The sequence below is a fragment of the Manacus vitellinus genome, unplaced genomic scaffold (genome assembly GCF_001715985.3).
Source record: "Manacus vitellinus isolate BGI_N305 unplaced genomic scaffold, ASM171598v3 scaffold_22_pilon, whole genome shotgun sequence".
NCBI lineage: Eukaryota > Metazoa > Chordata > Aves > Passeriformes > Pipridae > Manacus > Manacus vitellinus.
The window spans coordinates 11,825,497-11,850,053 of record NW_021939632.1 but is presented as its reverse complement, the minus strand read 5'-3'; the positions used below and the strand labels follow the sequence as shown (position 1 = coordinate 11,850,053).

Sequence of the window (24,557 nt, the reverse complement as noted above, 5' to 3'; positions counted from 1 at the left end):
AGACTACAAAATTAGGATATTAAGTCATAGGAATAAAGAATCCCTATATATTTTAGCAAAGTTAACCTAACAGTGGCTACAGTGAGTGTCTACGGTGACACTCAGAGATAGACATTTCTCACCACAGATAATTATTTTTATTTCAACAGATAATTGAGTGTTTTCCATTGAATAGCATTCTTTATAGAAAACTAATTCTCTAAATCTAAACTGTGGGATAACTTTTATGTTACATAAAGAGCACTTTAAATGGTGAGTGAAAACATACACCTAACTCGCACTCTTGCATTTTATCAAGGAGCAAACTCCACTCATAACAAACAGCTTTGAATCATTAAAAAAAATAATTTAAGGTTATTTTAACTTAATAACCCAATCATCTGTAGAACTTGTTTATGACAGATGAAAGCTAAAGTACTAGGTTTACAGTAAAAAAGGCAATCAATAATGTTATTTTTAGGTCTGAGTGGTGTAAACTTGATGATGGAAATTAGTAGTAATCTCAAAAGGGCCCAAGAGTCCAAGGTCAGATTGAACTGAAGAAGGGCAATCCTAATGTTTACTGTCATTTACATAAAATGTCTAAAGAAAAGACTGTCACTAATATTTAAAGCCAAAAATGCTCATTTGAAGAAATATGACCTGAGTCAGAAGTTCTGACCAAAAGCAATATAAATAAACTTCAACCTGTATTATGAAGGAATTTCTTACCTACCAAGCAAAGCTGTAACTGAGTATTTGAGCCTTCCTGAAAGGTTTTTACTTATACCAGTTTAAATTTCTTGCTATGTATTTCCTACACATCAATTTGCTTTAGTTAGTGTTATAATAGGAAGAATACTAGAATTCTAGGAGCTGCTGTAACACTAGCTATCATTCTGTAATGTATGTTACATAAAGCTGTAGGCCTCTAATTAGTACAATATTTTTTTAATATACTGAAATTTCAATATTACAAGGATAAATTTTAAAGAAATGGTAGAACTTGTAACTCATAGGCTTTGCACCTTTGGATTTATTATGTGTAGGTGGTGACTAGATTGAAGTCATACTTCCATAATACATTTGGAAAACATTCCAAACCTAAGGCTCGGTTAAGTTTTATTAGACACTTCCATGATACTAGAATAAATGCCTTGGAGAAATCTATGTACATTTTTCATATGCTGTGTTAAATCCTAGTATAAAGCATTCTATTTTCATGTTGACTTTCTGTGCATTTTCCTCCCTGTGTAGTAACAATCACATTCAGCCAAGAACTGTGTGTAAGCCTCTCAAATAGAAGTTCCATTTTTTTCCCTTTCGGTTTCCTAGACAACTGTCAAATTCTAAATACAGTCCATTAATCTTGTGCTATATGATGTTTATTCTTTCCTATTTTGTATTGATTAGTTTCTGGGGCATAGTAAGACTAGGAAAGTAAGTGTTCCAGCTGCGTGGTTCTTAATGATTCAATTAATTTTCGGAGTTTAGTTTGTTATTTCTTCTTAAGTTCATAAGCAATATTTGCTGTTGCAAATGCATTTTCGTAAGTTTACCTAGAAAAATTTAGAAGCTGGTATTACTTTACAAACTGAACTTTCTTTTTTTTTACAAGCAAAATCAATACTGCGATGTATTTAGATATTGCTAATTGATGTTTTATTGTAACTTTTTTAACACCTTCCTAGTGGATACTGGTGAATGTACTAGTGTTTCACTTGTCAGCACATTTAAATTTTGAGTACACAAAATATTAGGAATTAGTCGAATTAGGTACAAATAATTTTGTGGATAACTCTGTTTCTTGTTAATCTAAAACTGGGTTGACACTTTCATAATTGCTTAACACTAAATGTCCATATGGTTGCCCATGATTTCTGTTCATTGCATTTGCCTCTAACATTAGATTTCACTTAGCTGACACCATCCCTGGCATATTGCCCTGTAATGGTCTTGATGAGAATATCTAATTTTTAATAACCCCATTTCTTTCTTTTCCATTTTATCACTACATTGAAAGGGAGCTCAAGTGCATGAAGATATAGTTTGAAATATTTTTTGAAGCAATATCACGTCTCAGAATTTGAAAGATGTTCTCACCAGTCTTAAAATAAATGCTCATGCCATATATGCCGAAGACTTCAGGAAAGAGCCTTACAGAAAACAATGTATATGGTCTGTCCATCAGGAATCACCTCTGACTAGGCCTGAGATTTTACCTATGATTCATTCTTGGGAGATGAATCAAGATAAGCTACCCTAAATAAAAATTATTTTGGTCAATGTGTTATCAGTCAAAATAATTCTCTATCATCACCTTCAGCTACTGTAAAACTGTATAATCTGGACCCACTGATGAAAATTTCTGGTATTGGTATGAGAACCAAAGACATGCATTTAAGAAAAAAAATACCAAATTTTGTTTGGTTTTTTAGTGTATTGCAAATATTTGTGTTATACAAAAAAAAAGCTAAAAACTATATGAGATGAGATATGAATTGAAATCCTGTAATGAAATTACACTGACATGGCCTAAGCCTATTATATATTCAGGACCAAGGGCTCACAGTTCAACCAACTTCCTTCCTTCAAGTTTTGCTGTGACTACAACTGATACTGCTATACTACCATGATGCATAAAGATAGAGACGAGGTGATAGGGTTACATGTGAAAAAAGTTCTCTGCCTTGTGCTTTAATTCAAAATACAGATTTATTGAAATTACCTGCATGGCTAGTGTTATTAACAATTTTCACATTCAAAATTGCTTCCTCGGCATTTTTCAAACTGGCAAATATTTTACAACTTGATAGTTGTAAAACTCTTTTGAAAATAAATGTCATATGAATGTTTAGTATTAGTGATTACTTTTTTAATAGGAAGCTACAGAATCCCTTTCATATTATTTTTAAACTTGTGGGCAACAGCACTTAAACATTTTGCTGTATCTGACCATGAGATCAGATTTCAGCCACAGCGCTGCTTCAGAGGCAGAATCCAGATGCGCCCAATAGGCAAAAGGGATGGGGAAGTCCCCTAGGTACCCCCAGGGAAAGCTGCATTCAGTGTAAAATATGCACTGGTGGATAAGTATCACTGGTGGCAGAGTCATGATCCCCTGAGGTTAGTACTGGAGACACAGCTTTCAGATGTCTTCAGTGGAGCCTCTCCAGTAGTGACTCACCACAGCAAAATGTGCTGAATCAGTGCCTTACTCAAAATGATCAAGGCATTGAAAGAATTTGTTCTTAGCAATCCTTGGAATGACTTGATGTTACATTATTAAACAATGGAAGCTCTAATTGTGGTAGCACTTACTGTATCTTTGGGGAAAATGGAATTCTAGATTGATAGGAACTAATACTAGGTTAGTTTTTGAAACATATTTTCTTGTCAGAGGACAAGAAAAACAGGAGAAGCAGTGGTCTAATAGAAAGCTTTCACTTTTTGTTTTTCCACCTTCTGTGTTCTCTTTGACCTGATCTATGTCTACTCAGATTTTCTTTATATTATCTACAGAGTTTCTACAGTGGCTGCTCATTCTCAATATATTTGGATAAAAGTATTACTGAGGGCTGCTTTGGCAGGAGCAGAGACCTAAAAGAGAGGGATGTCTTCTTTTCTTCTCTAGGAGTAAAAGCAAAATAACAATATAAAAAGTACAAAAAAATCCAGAAATACATCTAGATGAGATATCCAAATGAGAATAAATGTCTCAAAGACAGCTCATCTCAATCTGAATGGCTGAAGACTAAAATTTGTAAGATGTAAGTAGACTATTTAATTAACTAGATACTCAGATTATTAAAGACCGAGGAAGCCACAACCAGCCTTTGGTCAGCTCTTGCAATGATGCAATCTTTAAATTTAGGAACCTGAAGATACTGTCTTTTTCTGCTATTACATTACTTGACATGGAAGAAAAAAATTTTATGCAAAGAAAAACAGTCGAACCAACATTCTCTAAGAAAAATAACTTGAAGAAGTGTCTGTATTTTCATGCAAATACAGGGTTAACTAACTTCTATTCCTGGTTAAAGACAGTAAATCCAGTGGGGAGTAATGATACACTGTGCAGTTCCCCAAGTGCCAGATGGAAGCGCTCCTGTTAGCCAGGGCACACAATTATCTTTATCCCATGTCTACTAAAGACTCCACTAGTCATGCAGTAATGTCAACAAGACTAATTTTCCCCTTTTAGTTAAAACATGCAGGTAAAAGATTAAATGGAATTTAAAAGGAATTTTTGAAACTCATATCACCTACAGAATATTTTTAAATGTACTTTTGGTCTGTATTAGGTTTTGTGGAATAATCTATTTTGAATCTTGCTTTTCCTACCTCTCTGTGCTCTTAGGTTGGAAAAATATGTCTATGTGAATATGTAACTTATCTCTGTCTACTGCAATTAACTTTGAGAAGCTTTGGACACAGGAGCAAAGAATGAGAGAGTCTTAATGAAACTTCAGTCTTGAAGAAGCTTCAGCTCCCAAGGAGAAACCTTTCTTGCCAATTCCATTTTCTGCTAGAAATGCAGCCTTTTTTTTTTCACATTAGCACAAGATACATGGGCTAAAATCTGAGAGTTGGCATTTCTTAGAAAAATAAAGGTAAGACTTATCTTTTCTTCTCAGCCGGAAATAATGTTTCACTTTGTAAGATGGCCTTTTGATATAGCACTGCATTCCTTCACTAAAATACCAGTGGGAAAATGAAATGAACCCCGTTAATGAGGTCTAGACATAGAAATTTGTGTTACGTATGTTGTAGCTATTTTTCATTATAATGTAAGGAAGGTATTTGCAAAATGTTAATGATGTACTGTATTCCAACTCAGTTAATGGGCTAAGAAAGAGGCCCTTCTTCTACCTCTTAAATTACACATGGTTTTCATTTCTCCTTCAGATTTCTCCAATATTTCAAGTATTGACACTTGATCTCTTTTCACACCTTCTCAGAGGCAACTTATGGTATTGAAGAAAATATAAGGCAGGCCTCCATTTAAAGAATTCCTAGAGGCTTGGGTGAATTTTTACAAATAAATGGGTCAGATGATTTATTTTGGGAGTTCCGCAACTTGCAGGTACATATCTCATATCTGAGGAATCTAGATTCATGCCTTTACATAACCTATCAGTTTTTACTCTCGTTTACTATGTACAGTTGGCCTTGGTAGAGGAATCATAATCCATTACTTGTCACTCCTAGGCAGGAGGAGAGAAGAAATAAGAACAAATTAATTCAAAAGCAGATGTTGCAGTGAGATAGAGGGAAGAAAAGAGATGGCTATGGGGTGGCAATGGGCATAAACAGGCAAATAAGCAGGGGGAAAGACTATCCACAGCAAGGTCTGGTGAGAGTGAGCCGTGTCCAACAATGTTTTCCCAAGATGCAGCTTCTGGATCTTTCAGATAGTTCTGAAATTGCTTTCCAGTCTCTAATCTAATCTGTTTTGTGTGTTTTCCCATCTACCTAGTCTTTCACCACTGAACCTCATATAATATATTCTACCAGATTTCCAAACTCTTACAGTGTTTTCTTTTGTTGAGGTTGAGGTTCTTAAGGTTTAGTTAATGTGCTTTCATACTTAATTGCAAGGCATTACTGAGGATACTAAATAAAATTGCATGTAATATACCTGAAGCACCTGAAGTATTTACTGCATTTGCTGTTCTTTGGTCAGGTTTCAGCCAGTGTGAACTACCAGCACTTATCACTATCCCATTCTAAAAAATTTTAAAACAAGTTTTTATTAAGGAATATTGTTTCTGGGACATACCATTATTAGTTGATTTCATATTCTCACAACAAGTAAATGTTTTTATCTTTGTGAGTTATTAATTTTATTAATACATACCTGGTGGTGATTTCATTATTTTTATTTTGAATAGTTATGTAACACTAATGCCTATAGGCTACTGAGGCTGACTGTACAAATACAGACAAAAATTATAGTCATTGCTACAGATAAATTATAGTCTAAAGAAAATGACACAATGGATGAATGGTAAATGTTCAATTGAATGGAAAAAGGAAAATAAATCCTGTGTGTTAGTCAGTGAGGACCTGTAAACACAAACTATCATAGTTTAAATTAGTAGATTACAGTTTAAAGAAGGGGCAGGTTCTGACCAGGTGCTAAATGCTGGAGGCTGTTCTCAGCTTCAAGGAAGTCATGCCTTTCCTTGAAATACCTACTTTTGTGAAGCCAACTTGCATGGATTCCTTGCCTTAGGATCCACGGATAGATTTGACTAGATGTCTCTTTAGATATCTCAAATAAATCTGCCTTGCATTGCGTTTACCACTGTGAACCACCGTAAACTACAGCAGTGACATTTTGGGTCTCTTGTTTTCTTTTCAAAATTCTGTTTCTTACTCAAATATTTTTAAAGAATAAAAAATAGGGTGGATATGCCAGGAAAAACATGATAAATGTCAGCTATGAAAGGACAATGATCTATAACTTAAATATTTCAAAGCACTTTAGCAGATAAGGGGATTGATTTTCCTTCATGAAATTAGTCTCTGTGCACAAATGCCAAGAGAAATGTCAATAAAAATATTTCATTTTAGATCTTGTCCACAACAAACTAATATTTACCCATCCTTTTGTTTTTAGAACAAATTGAAGGCAGCATTTCCTGATTTGTAATTTGATCAGAGGGTAGTAACTTAGACACATTACTTATCTTCACTTCCAGAAAACCAATATCTGAATTTGGCAGAGCAACTTCCAAATACTAAGAGACAGAGTTAAGACTTACCTCTTTAGACTGTCCCTACGCTCCCTCTGTACCCCTTTCCTCCTGAGGACAGTGATAGTTTGAGTTGAGGTAATTTTCTGATGATATCAGCACCCAGCAGCTACACTTTTTAGTTCTAACCTGGAGAAAGTAATCCCCAGCTGATGCTGAGGTGGTGCCAATAGCCCTGTTGTTTCTGTCTCTCCTACCATGGGAACCCCACCTGTTTTATTTGGACAAATAGCTTTATTTCAATGTGAGACAGCTAGTCTTATTAACACTAGTGATTTAGAGGGAGTTTTTAATCCAGGGTTTAGCATCTGGGAGGCTATTGCAGGGCTTGGCACAGAGGAAGATATTAGTCCCAAATTACAGCTTCTCAAATAAAAGATTAGCATAAGAAAACTATGATAGTTGGTCATGTTACAGATTCCATTTGCTATTATTTGCATTTATTCCAACCCTAACCAATGGTTTCAGTTTTAATGGAATCGAAATCTCAGTAGTCAGCTTTTTCAAGGTTTTAGCAGGGAAATAATTCTCATGCCAGTTCTCCAAAGGGGAAAAAAAAACAACCCACTTCAAGGTTTGCTATTTCTCCACGTTGAAAATTTTGAAAGGTGTGTGTGGACTGTTTCAGGCAAAGTGCAAATAACCTGTTAGATAACCTGATGATTTTAATAAATAATCCTAGTATCTACCTGCTACTTACACTGATACTTTCACTTTTACCATTTGCCCTATTTAAAATACCACAAAAATAGATACCTTCAGGCCACTTCTTCTGGCTTTTTTGGAGACACAGAAAATTAATTTGACATTGTTAGCACAGATATTTTACTTACTTTCTGACTCATCTTCTCTGTAAATGTTGAGAAGATAATTACATTTTAAAAAAGGTTTAACAAGAATTATATTTTAAAAAAGTTTAACAAGTTATCCATAGACATAATATAATTAGCTAAAATATGTGTAAAATTAAGAACATATGGATACTGTTTATTGCTCAATCTTATTATTTAAAGGAAGTGACTGAAGGAAAACTGGAGAAGGATTTATGAAATGCAATGCTCAGTTACAGCTAAATGGATTTATTTGGCAAAAGCGTGTCTTTAATAAAATAGAACCTTATTTTTCTAATGAAATTTATTGAATTATAGACAATTATACATATGGTATCTAGGCCCAAGTTGTATTTCAAATGCTTGAAACTCTTTGCTGAGCAGCATAGGTTACTGAGAGGCCTGCACCACACATATTTTTGAGACTATTTCTTTAAAGATTGTTTTTTAATGAAAGTTATTCTGAATTCTGCCTAGTATCATTCATGTCCTGGCAGTTTAGTTTCCAGATAAAAAATGATTTTAAAACCAGTGAAGGAAGGAGAGGGAAGCTATCACTAACAAATGAGTGGTTCATCATTCAAGGATTGTGAAGGGCTTGTTCAGGGCTCGGTACAGGGAACAGAACAACTTTTGTTCTGTTTTGTTCCATTAAATTACTGCATGTATAGCAACACTAATCAAATACTATTTCTGTGTTGTTCTATTAAGCTTCGTCATCTGAACAAAAATGCTTGGGGCACATTTAGTATAGGAAAAGCCTTCTTCTCTAAGAGCAGCAGCCAGGAAAGATATAACTGTGCTAGAGAGTAGAGGAGGCAGGTCTCAAGTAATGTTTCCAGCTTGTCAGGAAAACTTTTTTAAAGCACCTTTGTTTGCCTGTCTGAGAAATACAGTGAAACCCCAAGGCTGTTAATACTTTCCTATGTTACTTTTTGGCCTCTTTGTGGAATTCTAGCAATACAAATGCATTTATTTCAAGTGAGGGCAATGCATTGTGTTGTAGCATTAATACCTGTAACTGTTAATGCATGAAAAGCAACCTAAACTGATGCACTGAACTATAAGGACAAGACAGACCCATTGATGACTCTTTTTCGATGCACTTTCTAAGACTAGTTTCATAGAAAAGGCACCTAGCTTGAGAAGTTGAATCACAGACCTGTAAAGTGTGAAATAAAGCAATGAATTATTCAGAAAGACCAAAGGGAAACTTTGAATATCTTCTTAGTTTATTAATCCTGCATGGGCAAAAGTAATAATCAAAGGACTGTGGACTGTATCCAGAGAATGAATGTTCTTTTAATTCTGAAATAAAGGGCAATTTTGAGTTTAGGATTCTTATAATTGGGATTTACATTAATTTAAAAATAAAAAAGGGATCAGCAAAGGCTTACATCTTGTACAAAGTAAAAATTAGTAGCAGAAGTTTCAGCATAGAAACCTGTGATAAGGTTGCCTGCTGGCTTTCCAGTTTATTTTTCCATTTATACTGCATCTGTACCTCCAGCCACTCCAGGATCTCTCTCATTCTGCACATTACATTAACTCATAGTTCTCCAGGATATTCCTTGAGAGAAGCTTTCTTCATGTCTACAGTACAGCTGTGCTGTACAGTGCATCAGTTTAAATAACTGGTCCTCCTGCAGAAGGACTTGGAAGAGACAAAATAACACTACTTTCAGCTGATGCACTGCAGGGCTTCATATAGAGACCTTCTGTACAGTGGAGAGTTCAGTGCAGAGAGCAGGAAAAAGCAGCATCATCCAGCATTGGCACTAAAGACATTCACAGGGAACCAGAGTCTTAGATTTCAAACTACTTTCAGTCTGAAATAATACTGTAACACTTGCCTTGCAAAAAATCAGAAGCAGCACTTTTTTCCACATAGTCTTGATTGTACATCCTGTTTCCTTTTACTTAAAAGGCCTGTGGTTTTGATTCACAGCTCACAGACAGTCAATAAATGCAACCTAACCTTTGGTATCTAATATTAGCCTTCACCACAGTTAACTGTCAGTAGGAAGGAATTATGCTTGTTCCTCCCATAATTCAGTTGCTGTCATTTAAAGAGCACTAGTTGTGCAAAACTTTCTTTTTCATTTAATTTGTATTTGCATTTGTAAAGTTTTATTACTTATACTTGAAAAAATACGGGAAGATAAAATCTAAGTAGTAAAATATAGGTTTACAGTTTTCAAGAGTACCTCACAGAACATGTGTTTACACTTGGTGTTACAAAAAAAAAAAGCCATACTATTAAAACACTCATATCAGCAGTTTGCTTTAACTGAGAGAGTCCAAGGACAGAAGCAAAGCTGTGTTTGTGGGCAGAAATAGTGCTTTTTCTGAATCAGCAGGAAAAAGCCAAAAAATAATTTATAAAATATATAAATGAATTCTGAGCAGTTGTTTTTAACTTTTGTTCAGCCTTGAAATATGCTGCTTCTATTTACACCTGGAAAGAGTTTCTGACCAAATGTTGGGGTTTTTTTCTATTGGTACAATTTAGTTTGACTAAATTATTTAATTTTCTTTTATAGGTCATTCTTATGCAAGAAGCTAAAAGTAATTAAATTTGCAGGATGAAAACATGGCACAGGCACTGCTGGCACCACCTGGACCTGAAAGCTTCCGCTATTTTACTAGAGATTCTCTCGCAGCTATTGAAAAGCGTTGTGCAGAAGAAAAAGCTAAAAAGCCCAAGCAAGAACATACAGACGATGATGATGAAAATGGTCCAAAACCAAACAGTGACTTGGAGGCAGGAAAGACACTGCCATTTATTTATGGTGACATACCTCCAGGAATGGTATCTGAACCTTTGGAAGACCTGGACCCATATTATATCAATAAAAAAGTGAGTGAATAATGTTTTGCACAGAATAGAATTTAATTTTCTACACTAGGAAAGTTTAATCACAAAATATGATGGTTAGAGCTACCAATCCACTTAATATACAGAAACATCCTTTCATTTAACCAAACTGATTTATGCTCTTTAGTGTTGTGACCGCTTCAATTCCGTTGAGTAACTTGTAATTTACTTCATTGTAAGGAAGATGTAGCTTCCATGATCTTGCCTGAACTTGAGAATGTGAGTGTATTTTCCTGATTTCAATATAGCAGTAAGACTGGATAAGACACAAGAGATGTTCTAAGCATGGTTTTGCAATGGACATAGTTGTAGATAGCTAGGTAGCATCCATACAAGTTAGTGAAATAAAGGACTGTAACCATATTCTTTGTTTCTATTATAGCAATATAACATATGTAAACATATATATGTATGTATGAAATATATCTATCTCTATATATGTAGCATCTAGAGACTCTGTGTAAATCTCAGCTCATATGAAACTACCACAATGAAAACTATTGTTTGAGGTGCTTGGCATTGCTGTGGTAGATCTCTGTTGGACAGCTGTCAACTACAAGTCTGTGGCAGACACCATGGAAAATCTGGGTTTTGAGTAAAGAATCGGAAAAAGACATTTCTGGTGTTCTAAAGAGTTTTTTTACATAAAGAGCAGAGTAAAGAGTTACATGTTGTGAGATAAATGTAATGTTTCTGAGTTATATGTGTGAGGCTGTAACACAACAGGACCATTAGTAGCATAGTTCTGCTCCATGAGGAATGTAAACTCCTAAAACAGGTGCATTTTCCCTTAAAATTTCCACAGTCATACAGATTCTTACTTTTCACATGATCTGCAAGCCAGTGACTTGGATATAGAAAGGGTAGTTCAAACAGTTCCATTAAAGTAAAAGGTTTGACTTTTTAAAAGTCAGGATGCGCAGTAGAGTGTGTGTCTTTTGGTCTTGTAGCAATGATCCATTCAGACTATCATTATTTGACTTAAGAGAAAGACAGGGAACAAACAAGTATATCTCCATAGCTAGGATTAGTTGTAGACCATTTTGAACTCCTCCAGGGTCTGAAATGGTCCAGCCTGGGAATAGTTAAAAGTACCTTATGTCCTGCAGTGATTAGTGAAAGGTATGTATGACAGAAAGAGCAGGTTTTCCTCTATATTCCTGTTTATTTCTGTGTGCTCCTTTAGCAGTATCAAGATGTTCTCTCAGTTCCTGATAGACCTGCAAAGTGTAGTGGGTAAGGAGAGTGAAGGAAGATCAGGATGTGGATAACACCCCTAAATTAAAAAATGCAGAAGGATAAATCCTTGGGATTATCTTTTTCTGTCTCCCTGAAACAGAGAAATGGACACAGTTGCTCTGATGATGGCTAGAAACATTCCAGGCTGCCATCAAGATAAGAAACTTGACATTGAGCAGCTATAAAACAATCAAGACATAAAATATTTTAAAGTCTAAAAAAACTTACTTTGTTTGTTAGGAAAAAAAATCATGCACATAATACTCTCAGTTTTGTGGCTAAATTTGTGGTTGCCTTTGGTTTGCAAAACTGGTTTAAAAATTATGTGTTCGGAAACAGGGAAAAAAAGCAGAAAATAAATTAGAATCTGTATGTAACTGTGTAACCTAACAGTTGCCGAAGTTAAATTAACTGTGCTGTAGATAGCACAAATATTAACATTATTATGGAAATGTAAAGAAATCAAAGTTCAGAGAAGAAGCATTGCCAAGGGTTATATCAACAGTTATATCAACAGTTCCATGCAAATTATTACTTACAATATAATTGTTCGCACTAAGTTTCTGGACTACCTGTAAAAAAAACCCAAACAAAACAAAAAACCCCCAAACAAACCAAACCAAACCAAACCAAACCAAACCAAACCAAACCAAAAAACCCAAACCAAAACCAGCAGAACAAACAAACAAACAAACGAAAACAGGAATAAAGTTGCATAAATAAGTTCAGGGATAAAGTTATATGAACAAGCCTTCTGCAAGCAAAGTATCAGAAAACTGAGAAATACTGAAGCATAGTTTCTAACCACCATTTATCAGAAAAAGTAGTATGATTTTTTGGAGCAAAAGTGTAAAAACTCAGGCTACTGATGGACTTCTTAGTCTATGAGAGCAATTAGTAAACTGTATAATCTTTTGTCACAGCTGACATTTGTCTTTATATTATGTACCAGTCTAATTGTACTTAACAGAAAACAAATGGATATTATAAATGATGGGCTAGAATTAGTCATCCCTCCCCCTGTGTAGAGCAGAAACTACTCTTAATCATTGACTCGTCAGTGCAGAGAAAATCATACGTGGATTGTAGTCTGTCTTCAGGCTCTGCTGGAGCAGTGACCTTGGGACAGGCAACATCTTTCTAGCATTTCCAGCTGGGTGAAGGACTGTAGGGCAGAGAGAAATGCCAGTGAGTATGCATCCATTCTTTGCCACCCTCAGCATTTCCTTGATGTTATTCTGCAAACAGGCACCAGCAACACTCCTTTACCTAGTTTCTTTCCCATCGTGGAGAGGTTTGCTTTCCCTGCCAGAGATGACAGACCAGATAGGCACTAAAGGCCGTGGAGAGGGCAGCATTTTTCTGATCACAGCCAGCTTTTTACAGAGAACGGAAATCAACATGGAGAACAGTGATACTGTATAGCTCTGCTGAGAGTGTAACAAAGACTCTATTATGTTAACACAAAGCAGAGCCATTACCATCGACAAAGAGCAAAAGGAATGAAGAATAGTTATGTCCTGAAGAAATTTCAAGCAGCACCAGAGATGCAAGTAAACCTCATTCACGCACAAATACACTTAGGCAATGACTGCCAACAGGAACAGAATAAAATGAACACAAACCACAGCTTTATCAGGTCAAACTTTAAAAGATAATAACTAGCTAAATTTGCTGCTCACATATAGGGGAAATGAGAGCATATTGTTAGAATCAAACCCAGCAATTTTTTGAAAAAAAGTTTTGTTGTCATAGGTTGCCAAATTCTGATATATGTTTGTCTCAGACTACTCAGAACTATGCCAGCTGGTAATTTATTAATCCTTTTTATTTTTTTCACAGATATATTTTTAGAATATAAGTGTACTTGATATTGGTAGTATTTAAAATATAAAATGAAAGCAAGATTATTTTAAAGTTATAGTTGATTGTGTAGTAACAGGTATTTCTCCTTGTTGCCATATATATGTGTATATAATTCTGTGAAGGATTTGATACAAATACAAACTGGCATTTAGAATTGCCCTTTTAATATTTTGGTTTTGTTCTTGTTTGCTTACAAGGTAGAATGTATTTGATTAATTTGAAACTCACTTTAATCAAAGACTTCATTAGAAATAAAACAGAAATATTTTACTGATAAAATGCTGCATTTTGCTATTATTGATAAACTGTCATTTTTTATAGTTCCCACCAATTTTAATATCATCAGAATGCAGTCCACATGCTGGGAAACTTTGCAAACTGGAGAATTGGCTGTGGAAGGCTTAATTAACTGTATTTATAGAAATCAGTTATTTTCCTACCACAGGTAGACAGTAGAATGGAACTTGTACCTCTCAGGTGGAGAATGGGAATTTTACTAGGAAGTAAAGATATTTATGTATTCAAGACTGTATTTTAATTTTATATTTCTTTTTTACAGACTTTCATAGTATTGAATAAGGGAAAAGCAATTTTCCGATTCAGCGCCACATCTGCCTTGTATATTTTAACTCCTTTTAATCCTATCAGAAAAATTGCTATCAAGATTTTGGTACATTCATATCCTTTTTTCTTAATGTTGATTTAAGATTTGCCATTTAAAACTATTTAATGACTGAAATAATGCTTTTCATGTGGATATACAAATTGTGTCCATGGGGGTGTACTATGCTAAATAAATATAAGCTGTTCACACTTAAAAAAGGCTCAATATTACACATGAATTACAGTATGATCTTCATTCTTGCCAAGAGAATTCTCTACTGAACCACCTAAAGCTGTCAGAGTTTAAATATCAGGCTTTATATCTAAAAGGAGACCTGATGCCATACTAAGCCCTGCAGCTAAGGCCAAATTAGTAACAAACCATTGCACTTGAACATATCTAAGGTCACACTTTTACCAAGACCAGTAGTACTATTCATGAACTAGACTCACTTAGCAAGGACAAAAGAGCATGTGTAAAGAGCTGCTTTTTCAGCATTGTATTTTCAGCATTGAGGTAGGTGTCCTATAAAAAATTCAGGATAAAGAACAGTATTTTCAAATACATTTCAATCATGTCCAAAGGAAAACTTGGGCTTAAACAAGCAACCTCTGACTATAGATTTTTTAGAATGATCCCCCTGTCTTCAATGAGTAATTACATTTGGGTAGTCATATCGTATTTTATGGACTTAAGGATGTGTTTAGGTTTCATTTAAAACCTAAACCTGCTATAATTACAAAATAATGCATTGTTTTACAGAAGTGCACCATAACATGCCAGATGGCATACCATTTAAAATAGATAAAATTATGTGCAAAACTTTATTTTCAGATGTTAATTACAATGTCAAGTTATTTGTATACATTTCTGTACACCTAGTAATTTTACTTTATATCAGTGTTATAAAACTGTTATACTTTTTTGACTTACATGCCTTGACTATAACCTACATTATTCAGCATGCTTATCATGTGCACTATTTTGACCAATTGTGTATTTATGACCATGAGTAACCCTCCAGACTGGACAAAGAATGTAGAGTAAGTTAAACATTTTTACTTCTTTTTTTTTTTCATCTTTGTTTTTGTGTGACTCCAAACGAGAGGCATTTATGAAAAGTTACATGCCAGAATGGGCTTGTCCAGAGTCATGAAGAATCAGATTCCATGAGATCATCAATATCTTTCTGGTTTCCTCGTGAATAACTTAAAGGGTTTAAGTGTAACACCTTGTTCTTTAAAATTATGTCTGAGGAGTATCTGAACTTCTACTGTGAAATATGAACAGAAGCTCTTGTCCTTGGATATTCTGAGCTGTAAATCGGGAAAGGAACTCCAGAACTACAAATGTGCCTGTAAAATCGTTGCATGCCATTGGTGAGGCCAGCCATATTTTGCTTGAGTATCCATGATCTTATCACAGTGGGACATTTATTGTGGCTCACTGATGTGAACTCATAAGTGTCTGCTATAGCAAGCACACACAACCCCCATACACAACAAACTCAAACAGCTGAGGAAAGGGCCTTATCTATGAAGGAGAAACAAAGAGCTGATGGAAGTAAGGAAACATCAAACTATCTATTTCTTTTTCTTGTTCATGGTTATAAATGCATGTTATAAATACAGATAGGTGTTTTCCTCTGAAATATTGTAGAATCATGGAATCATAGAAGGGTTTTGGTTGGAAGGGACCTTGAAGATCATCTGGTTCCAACCCCCTGCTGTGGGCAGGGACACCTTCCACAGGGCCAGGTTGCTCAAAGCCCTTATGTTTTTATTTTAAATAATACTACTCATGAAAAACGTGGTTCTAACCACTTGTTTCTTTCATTCCCTCCTGTTCTCAAATAGCCATTATTGATTTTTATTTATTTATTTCATTGCATTAATGAGCCTTACTCTGAATGCTGTGTTTAGAAACCACTACTATTAACCCATTCCCAGTATGCTCAGCAGTGACTATGGCTTGTTAAGAGTTGCTGAGAGTCTGAAAAGAGAGCAGTATGGTCTGTAAGTAGGTAGAGTTGTTTTATTCTGAAGGTCCACACAGATCCATGTGGGTCTCAGGAAGTGCCTGCATTATGCTGGTTATAACTGACTGTTCTATGTTGTTAAATGAATGGTTGTTCCCACACAGGTAAACTGGTAATCATGCTCCAAGCATTCAAGAATAACAGTCTGAGCATGCTTTCTTATATTTAATGATTATTTATGAAATAAACATGTAATATAGACATGAGTATAGTTATTATCTAGAACTGATTTTCACAAAACTTTGATTTTGACACCAAAAAAATTCTTCATTTTTTGTAACACTTAGACATCTACCTGATTTATGTGTGCAAGCAAAGAGGCAACCCTGTTAGTGCCAGAGAATGTACATATAAATATCAGAGCCTGAAATGTATTTATAAATAGGAGAGTCTGAAATTATTTTCAAGCACATGAACTGAGATTAAATCAACCTTTTAGAAAATGAGTAGCAAATATATCATGTTCTACAATGTTTAGGGCAAGTGAAGTTAACGATTTACTCCTTTCACTTCTAAATACTTTTCTTGTAAGTCATCTTTGCTAAATGGCACTGTCTATAAGTATGCAAAATCCATTATTCCTGCTTTGATGATTTTCAGGTACACTTTCACTGGAATTTATACCTTTGAATCACTTATCAAAATTCTTGCAAGGGGCTTCTGCTTAGAAGGTTTTACTTTTCTGCGAGACCCATGGAACTGGCTTGACTTCAGTGTCATTTTAATGGCGTAAGTGGTTCAAGAACTTTTTAAGCTTTTAGGGCATGAAATTAGTGGTAAATATTATTCTAATAAATGTATATATTTAAACACTTAATTTCTGCAACCTCTGAAGTTTAGACATTGTATCACACATTTTAGTATGCACAAATCAAAGTAAAATACAGCAAGAGCTGACACACAGTGTCAGCCACTAGTGTAATTACTAGAGGGACGCTAATTTCATGTCCTACATTTTTCTGCTCACCAGAAAGGAAGCCATCCCTTTGACTTCATGTCACCATCCCATTACAAGCTAGTTAGTTTAATTAGCTGTTCTAATACAAATAAGTGAGTTTCACTTCAATGACATTTAAGAAAAATTCAGGGAAATAATTATTAAAGTGAGATGTACTGAAGAGACAGGTAAATTTTGAAGTATGATTGCTAGTATTGCCACAGAGGTTTTGAAGACCCACATAATTAGTATAAGCTCTGCCTCAATTCTGAATAACTGTGATTTAATCCTACAGGTATGTAACAGAATTTGTAAACCTAGGCAATGTTTCAGCTCTTCGAACTTTCAGAGTATTGAGAGCTTTGAAAACTATTTCTGTAATTCCAGGTAAGAAGAAGTTGGTGTAAGGTGTTAGGCCCCTCGTATCTCCAACTGTTATTTGTGTGCTGTCATTGTGTTTGTGTGTGAACTCCCCTATTACAGATATGTGACAGAGTTTGTGGACCTGGGCAATGTCTCAGCGTTGAGAACATTCAGAGTTCTCCGAGCTTTGAAAACAATATCAGTCATTCCAGGTGAGAGCGAGGTTAAACACCGAGGCTGACTTTCGTTCCATTGAAGTCAAATTCACTTCCTTTGAGCATAAGTCTTGCTGTTTGCTGCTCATGTTGCCAAAAAAAAGAAAAAAGCAAAAGGCATGGATCATAAACCTAGATTATGATTCTTTGTCTTTTCAGCATTAGCTTCTTTTATTTTGCAAAATCAGCCTTTGAGTTTAACAGATGCTTGCATGAAACATAAAATATGAGGCCTATGGGTTATTTTGCTTTGTTTTTCTGCATTTTATTATGAAAACTTGCCTCTACATTACAAAAGCTTTAGTGCTCTGGCTTTCTTGGTTTTGAATTTTTTCCTTTATTTTGCCACTTAAAATTGTCATTAGTCTTACAGAAAATGAAGTAACAACAACAATAGCTACCAAAAAGGAAATAAATGATGCACAGGAAAATTTATCAAATGCAAATGAGTTTTTCCTCAAAGTTACTTGCAATTCTGTTTCATGCTATCTTCATACTGTTGTGCAGTCATGTTCAATATTAACTAGAAATTGAATTATTGGCAGAATATTAAATGCAGGGAAAAATTAAGAAATGTAATCAAATCTATAATAGGAAAGCATGATTGATAAAATTTCCTGCTTGAGAATAACATTATATATTTGGTTTATTGGAATATATGTATGTTGCCTATTCATAAAAAGGAATCTTTTTCTTTCATTCATCTTCACAAGCTCTGAGGCTGCTCATGAAGCTTTACTTTTTGAAAAATAAAAGATTTAAGTGTCTGCATGCCATCTTAATTATATGGGAAGGGCAAAGATACTCTTTGATAATTTTATGGATCTTTTTTCTTTGCAGGCCTGAAGACTATTGTGGGAGCCCTAATTCAGTCTGTGAAGAAGCTCTCGGATGTGATGATCCTGACTGTGTTTTGTCTGAGTGTATTTGCACTGATAGGGCTGCAGCTGTTCATGGGCAACTTGAGGAATAAATGCCTGCAGTGGCCTCCAGACAATTCTACTTTTGAAATAAGCATTATTTCCTACTTTAACAGCACAATGAATGAAAATGGTACATTGGTTAATATGACAGTGAGCACATTTAACTGGAAGGATTACATTGAGGATGAAAGTAAGAATATCTGATATAACTTTTTAATACATTTGTGGCTAAAATATGTAACTATTTTTGATCGAAGAACATTCTGTAGTTTATATTTCTGCATTATGTAGAATTGCTTACAGTCATTGACTGACAGAGATGAAATACATACAATAAAATGTACAATAGCCAGAGAGGTTTCTAAACAAGCTACAAAGTAATCAGCAGATAGACATTTTAACAAAATTTATTTTTATTTTACTTTGTAGCAATTTCAGATTTATTTGATTTATTCATATATATTTCTAATGCTTTCTACACAGCTCACTTTTACATTTTGGAAGGACAAAGAGATGCCCTACTTTGTGGTAATAGCTCTGATGCAGGGTAAGACCCTTTCAAAAATTCTCTGTTATCCTCTGTAGAAAAAACAATAACACAAAACCTAGTTGCAACTCCATATTTAGCAGGGTTATAGAACTTATGGAGTTTTGCTGCTAAGCAAGAATTTCTTGCTTAAGTCAAAATATTTTACTCTCTGTCTAAACAAAATACTAATTAACAGCCTTTTTTCCTGCTTAATTGGAAAATGATGTTGATGTTAATGATAAAATTTGAACTCTTGTAAAGTCTATTTTGGTGATTTTCTGATTGAAAAAAGAAGGAGGAAAGCAAAAGTTAGAACTAAGAAAGAGAGCCTGCAAAATATTAAGGAAGCACAACAGTGACTTCACAGTTAAAGACTGAATCTTTTTCTTCAAGCTGAATTCTTCCATTACTGGCAAATTCTGCCATTCACATGTGCCCACTTATGACCTTAGAATTGTCAGCTGAACTTGGATATCTGGCTGGCAACAGTGAAGAGGCTTACTAAAAATGTCTATATCAGCATATATATATATATATATATCAGATAGGGAGATCCCTAATACTACAGTTGGATTTAGCTATATAGTATTGTTTAATCTGCCCGTAACCTTAACAACCTATTAGCAATTATTTCTGCTCAGAATTGATTCATTTGGAATAAAGATTCTATTTGCAAAACGTGACTGAGGAGAAGTTTAATATTTAGATCATTTCAACTAGTGAATGGATGGAAAGGGTATCTTTCATTTACGCTGTTATTAGTTAGTTTCTTAGGAGTTTTTCTTCTGAATGAATTCAATTGTAATTTATGGATTTCCTGTGGAAAAATAACGTGTATTGTTCCAACAGATAATAAATTTGTTCTAGAGGGGAATAAAAGTTATGACTAAGCACCTCCTGTTTGGTTTTCATGTAGGCAATGCCCAGAAGGGTATATATGTGTGAAAGCTGGTAGAAACCCCAATTATGGCTATACAAGTTTCGACACCTTCAGCTGGGCTTTTTTGTCATTGTTTCGCTTGATGACTCAGGACTTCTGGGAAAACCTGTATCAGCTGGTAAGAAATTGTTATGACATAAGTAAACTGTTGGTGACATCCAAAATTTTATAAATAGGCTTATTTTTACATGAGCTGAAAGCATAACACTGTTACAGTAACAAAGATAAGTGGTGGAATAACATATGCTTTCCACTTCCTAGACACTGCGTGCTGCTGGGAAGACATACATGATATTTTTTGTTCTGGTGATTTTTCTGGGCTCTTTCTATCTGATCAACTTGATCCTGGCTGTGGTTGCCATGGCTTATGAAGAACAGAATCAAGCAACCATGGAAGAAGCAGAGCAGAAAGAGGCAGAATTTCAGCAGATGCTGGAGCAACTCAAGAAGCAACAAGAAGAAGCTCAGGTAGTGATGGAAATTGTACTTTCTGAACAGCCTTGTTCTTAAGGCAAGGATAAAAATCTTCTATGAATTAGAACATGTATGAAATGTGCAATGAATTACGGAAGAAAAGAAAGGTCTTGTTTACCATGCAAGTTATAAATGTGGAAATAGCCAAATTAAAACAGGAACTAAGGAAATAGCAAAAAAAGCAAGCTAATGGTACAGAGAAGAATGATACTTTCTTCTCCAAAAAACTGGAAAAGTAAAATATTTGTGATAAGAGCCTTCTAGAAACCTGACTATAAGTAGTGATAATTCATGATGCTTTTATTTTACAGATCTTATGAACAGCATGAAAAAAGTCTAGTAATGTTACTTCTTGTTTATATCTGAGTGAGAATTGCCAGGCTTTCTGTACTTAGTAGTTCTTCACAAATATTCGTCAACTAGAGAGGATTGTAATCAGTGTTCTTTTAGGTTTCTGTCCAGGAAGGCACTTAAACATATCTGTAACTGACACTGAAGTAAATCAGAAGTTTATATACCCTTAGTACAGACAAGCAATATTCATAACCAGACAAGCAATATTTTTAACAGAGGTATTACTTCATAATTCTTTTAAAGTAGCCTTTGTTTTCTTTGAAAAGAGAAGAAAATTATTTAAAGTTTTATGAGAAAAAGACATTTTAGTAGATACTTTTGTGAAAGGCTTTCTTATCCAAAAGTAAAATGTATGCAGAAGTTCAGCTCTGTGAGTTGGCCACCTGTCTAATTTCTGAACTGACTTTCCATTACTTTCTAAATGGTATTTAGTAATTTTCAACAGGACAGTGTTTATAAAATGCAAGCAAATTAGAATCTTCTATGAAACTATATTTTTGGTACTACTTTACAGCTACTTTCACTGAGTTCGAATGACTCTATAAAGTGATAATAAAAAGAGAAACTCTCCATCTTTTTCTTGAAAAGAAATCTTTATGTATTACCTGTGAAATCTAATTAGCCGATCTTTATTTCAGTTATTAAATCTTATCACTTTCAAATCACTAAAGAAAAAGTAGAATCCTGTAAGATTTAAAATGTTAAATGTCAGCAAAGAGTATGTTGTTGGGTTTTTCTTAAATCTGTTATTTTAATCCATTAAAGGCACTAAATCAGATTATATCAAAAGATATCAGGAGGCTCATCTAGATGTTTGTGTGTTTGAGAATTGGGACAGATGAAACTGATTCAGAATTAGGAAGAACAGAATATGAAACAGAGACTATAAGGCAGGTTGGATCAAGACTCTGGAAAGTCACATTTTTTAAAATGAATGACCAATCAATTCATTATAAGTAAAGCATTATTACAGTCAGGATCTTTTTTGTTTGTGAAAATATTAGCAGAAAGTAGCCATTACAAGGTGGATCACTGAGCTGTTGAATGAGAAATGAATTTGGGACCCATCTCTTCAACCCCCTGGACACTGAACCTATTCATCCACAAAATTAAGTCATCACAGTGATCTTTGGATTGCTCCACTTGTCTGACCTTTGCTGTTACTATTATGAAGTAGATGGGTGATGACTCAGCATCTGCTGCTTTTGTTTCTGCTAGTCTTTGAAGGATGATATTGTGTGAACCAGTATGACAAAACTTGGAGTATCACTTTTTAATTTATAAACACTTCAGAATCCTTTTAATGCTCCTTTTAGCAGAAAAAGTCTGTATCGAATCAACTTGTATAGCATGGGCTGTATATTGTGGCAAAGAAAGACATTAATTCATACTATGAGCTTTCAAACTACCCTTTCCCCCGTAGAGAGGTATGTCATCATTCCTGGAATACTTGGCATTGAATATATGTTTTGCTGGATAATTACTAGTTATCTTTGTTATACAACCCTAGTCTCTTGCCATTTATCAAACCACCATTTTTTGTAAGCTCACAGCAATCTATTACCTTCCCAAACGTATTTTCCACTGCAGAATTTCATAGAATCTCCCACAGTTCTTTCTAGGAACGTCACTGAACATACTCTTAATTCTTCCTTTTTTGATGACTAAATGAACCTGTTTCCCTAATGAAGCAAACCAAGTAGGCTGAGCACTGTAGCTAAAGATACTGGTCCTGAGTTTTGGGATGACTCTTTGCTCCAGTAAATAATCCTACTCTTTTCCATCAGAGAAAAAAATCTCAGTGTTTTCTTATCTCTGCACCAACAGACAATAAATGTACCTTTGCATATCTATAACAAAGACATAGAGCGCTGATACCATGGGAAATGTGGGAGGAAGGCAGGGCTTGAAGATATGTCTGGAGAGTGTGGCTGTTCCCAGTGAAGGTAGAGGGAAAGAAAGGGGAGTGTCCTTGCTATAAAGACAGTGAAGAAAGGCTGGATCCAACTACTTGTAGGCTGTAGTTGGATTATGATACATTAACTGATGTAGTGAATGCTAGGCATTAGTTTTCTCTGTAAGAACTCAGAAGGCATTAACTGAGTTAGAGCATGTTATGGGGCTTTTCTCAAGACCAAATGGAATAGCAGTTCTGAAATAGATGAACAAGCACTATGTTTATACTTTTCTGGCTACTTTTATTTTAGACCAGTGTCCTGTGCAACAATTCTTTAATGAATAGTGTGGCTATTGTTCTGCTGAAGTCGGTGCTTCAAGTAACTGATGCTGCTAACAATGAGGAGCTTTACAACTCAGTATTTTATCTTCAGTTTAATTTGTTTGGATTTGGATACTTACATAATCAAGAGTGTACAAAGAACGTTATTATCACAGTGATAATAAAAAAAGTTGATAAAAGACTATAAAATTATTCTTTTTTTTTTTTGGCCTGCTAATACCTTGCTTTGTAACCTGACAGACAACAGCAGCAGTAGCAGCGGCATCAGTTGCATCAAGAGATTTCAGTGGTGTAGGGGGATTAGGAGAACTCTTGGAAAGCTCTTCAGAAGCATCAAAGTTGAGCTCAAAGAGTGCTAAAGAAAGAAGAAACAGAAGGAAGAAAAGAAGACAGAGAGAAATGTCTGAAGCAGAGGACAAAGGAGACAGCGATAAATTCCCCAAGTCCGAGTCAGAAGACAGCATCAGAAGAAAAAGTTTCCGCTTCTCCACAGAAGGAAGTCAACTGACATATGAAAAAAGGCTCACATCTCCTCACCAGGTACAGCACCCTCATTTTCATGGACTTTACAGCAGCTTTATATGGTGAAAGTTATGTAACTGGTGAGTGAAGGGAAAAAAACAGTGGTAGTACCATTCCCAGTGTTACAGTTTGAGATGGTTTGACCCATTCTATTAGCACAGGTATAAAAAGAATGTACCAAGAACAATTGTAAACTTAATTAACACATTTCTGAAAACGTATTTCTGAAGATGTATCTCATAGACTGGAGAAAGTATCAAAGACTCTTTCGTTAGTATTCATATATTTACATTAATCAACCATAGGTTCTCTGTTCTGCATCCATTTCAAAAGTATATAAATATGTGGGCTTTTTAGCAGACTACAACATCAAAATACCCTGCATAGGAAATCCCACATAACCATTAGTTTCTATTATTTTCCTTAATTAGCTTCTTTAACAGATAGATAATGAGAGAAGTAGTGCTAGTACTCCACAATAAAGATGAACTACATAAGGATTGTTTGGGCTTGTATTTATAAGAATTTAGTCAAACCATTCTTTATCATTAGAAATTCATTATACATTATGAAAAATCATTGTAATTGTAGAAAAAAAGTAGTTTATGAAGGACCTCTGGAAATCATTTAGTCCAAACTTCAAAGCTCTACTCCCATAAATCAAAGGATCTCTTCTACCACTTAAGGATACTTCCTCTGTACTTGGCACTGGTGAGGCTGCACCTTGTGCGTCCACTTCTGGGCCCCTCTCTTCAAGGCAGACATGGAGGTGCTGGAATGTGTCCAGAGAAAGGCAATGGAGCTGGTGAAGGTCTAGAGAGTGAATCATATGGGGAGTGGCTGAGGGAGGTGGGGTTGTTTACCCT

General features: G+C 35.0%; 1 protein-coding gene across 1 annotated transcript in view; it reads left to right on the top strand.

Moving 5' to 3' along the window:
* LOC103764128 (sodium channel protein type 2 subunit alpha) overlaps positions 1 to 24,557 on the top strand; it is a 73,699-nt gene that overhangs the window by 4,992 nt on the left and 44,150 nt on the right. Inside the window, exons 2-13 of the mRNA XM_018072634.2 lie at positions 3,614 to 3,749; positions 4,340 to 4,592; positions 10,114 to 10,430; positions 14,113 to 14,231; positions 15,111 to 15,200; positions 16,796 to 16,924; positions 17,428 to 17,519; positions 18,551 to 18,823; positions 19,117 to 19,180; positions 20,079 to 20,220; positions 20,364 to 20,570; positions 23,410 to 23,709. Coding sequence (XP_017928123.1) covers positions 10,164 to 10,430; positions 14,113 to 14,231; positions 15,111 to 15,200; positions 16,796 to 16,924; positions 17,428 to 17,519; positions 18,551 to 18,823; positions 19,117 to 19,180; positions 20,079 to 20,220; positions 20,364 to 20,570; positions 23,410 to 23,709 — 1,683 coding nt within the window. The 5' untranslated portion in view covers positions 3,614 to 3,749; positions 4,340 to 4,592; positions 10,114 to 10,163. The remainder of the gene's footprint in view (positions 1 to 3,613; positions 3,750 to 4,339; positions 4,593 to 10,113; positions 10,431 to 14,112; positions 14,232 to 15,110; positions 15,201 to 16,795; positions 16,925 to 17,427; positions 17,520 to 18,550; positions 18,824 to 19,116; positions 19,181 to 20,078; positions 20,221 to 20,363; positions 20,571 to 23,409; positions 23,710 to 24,557) is intronic.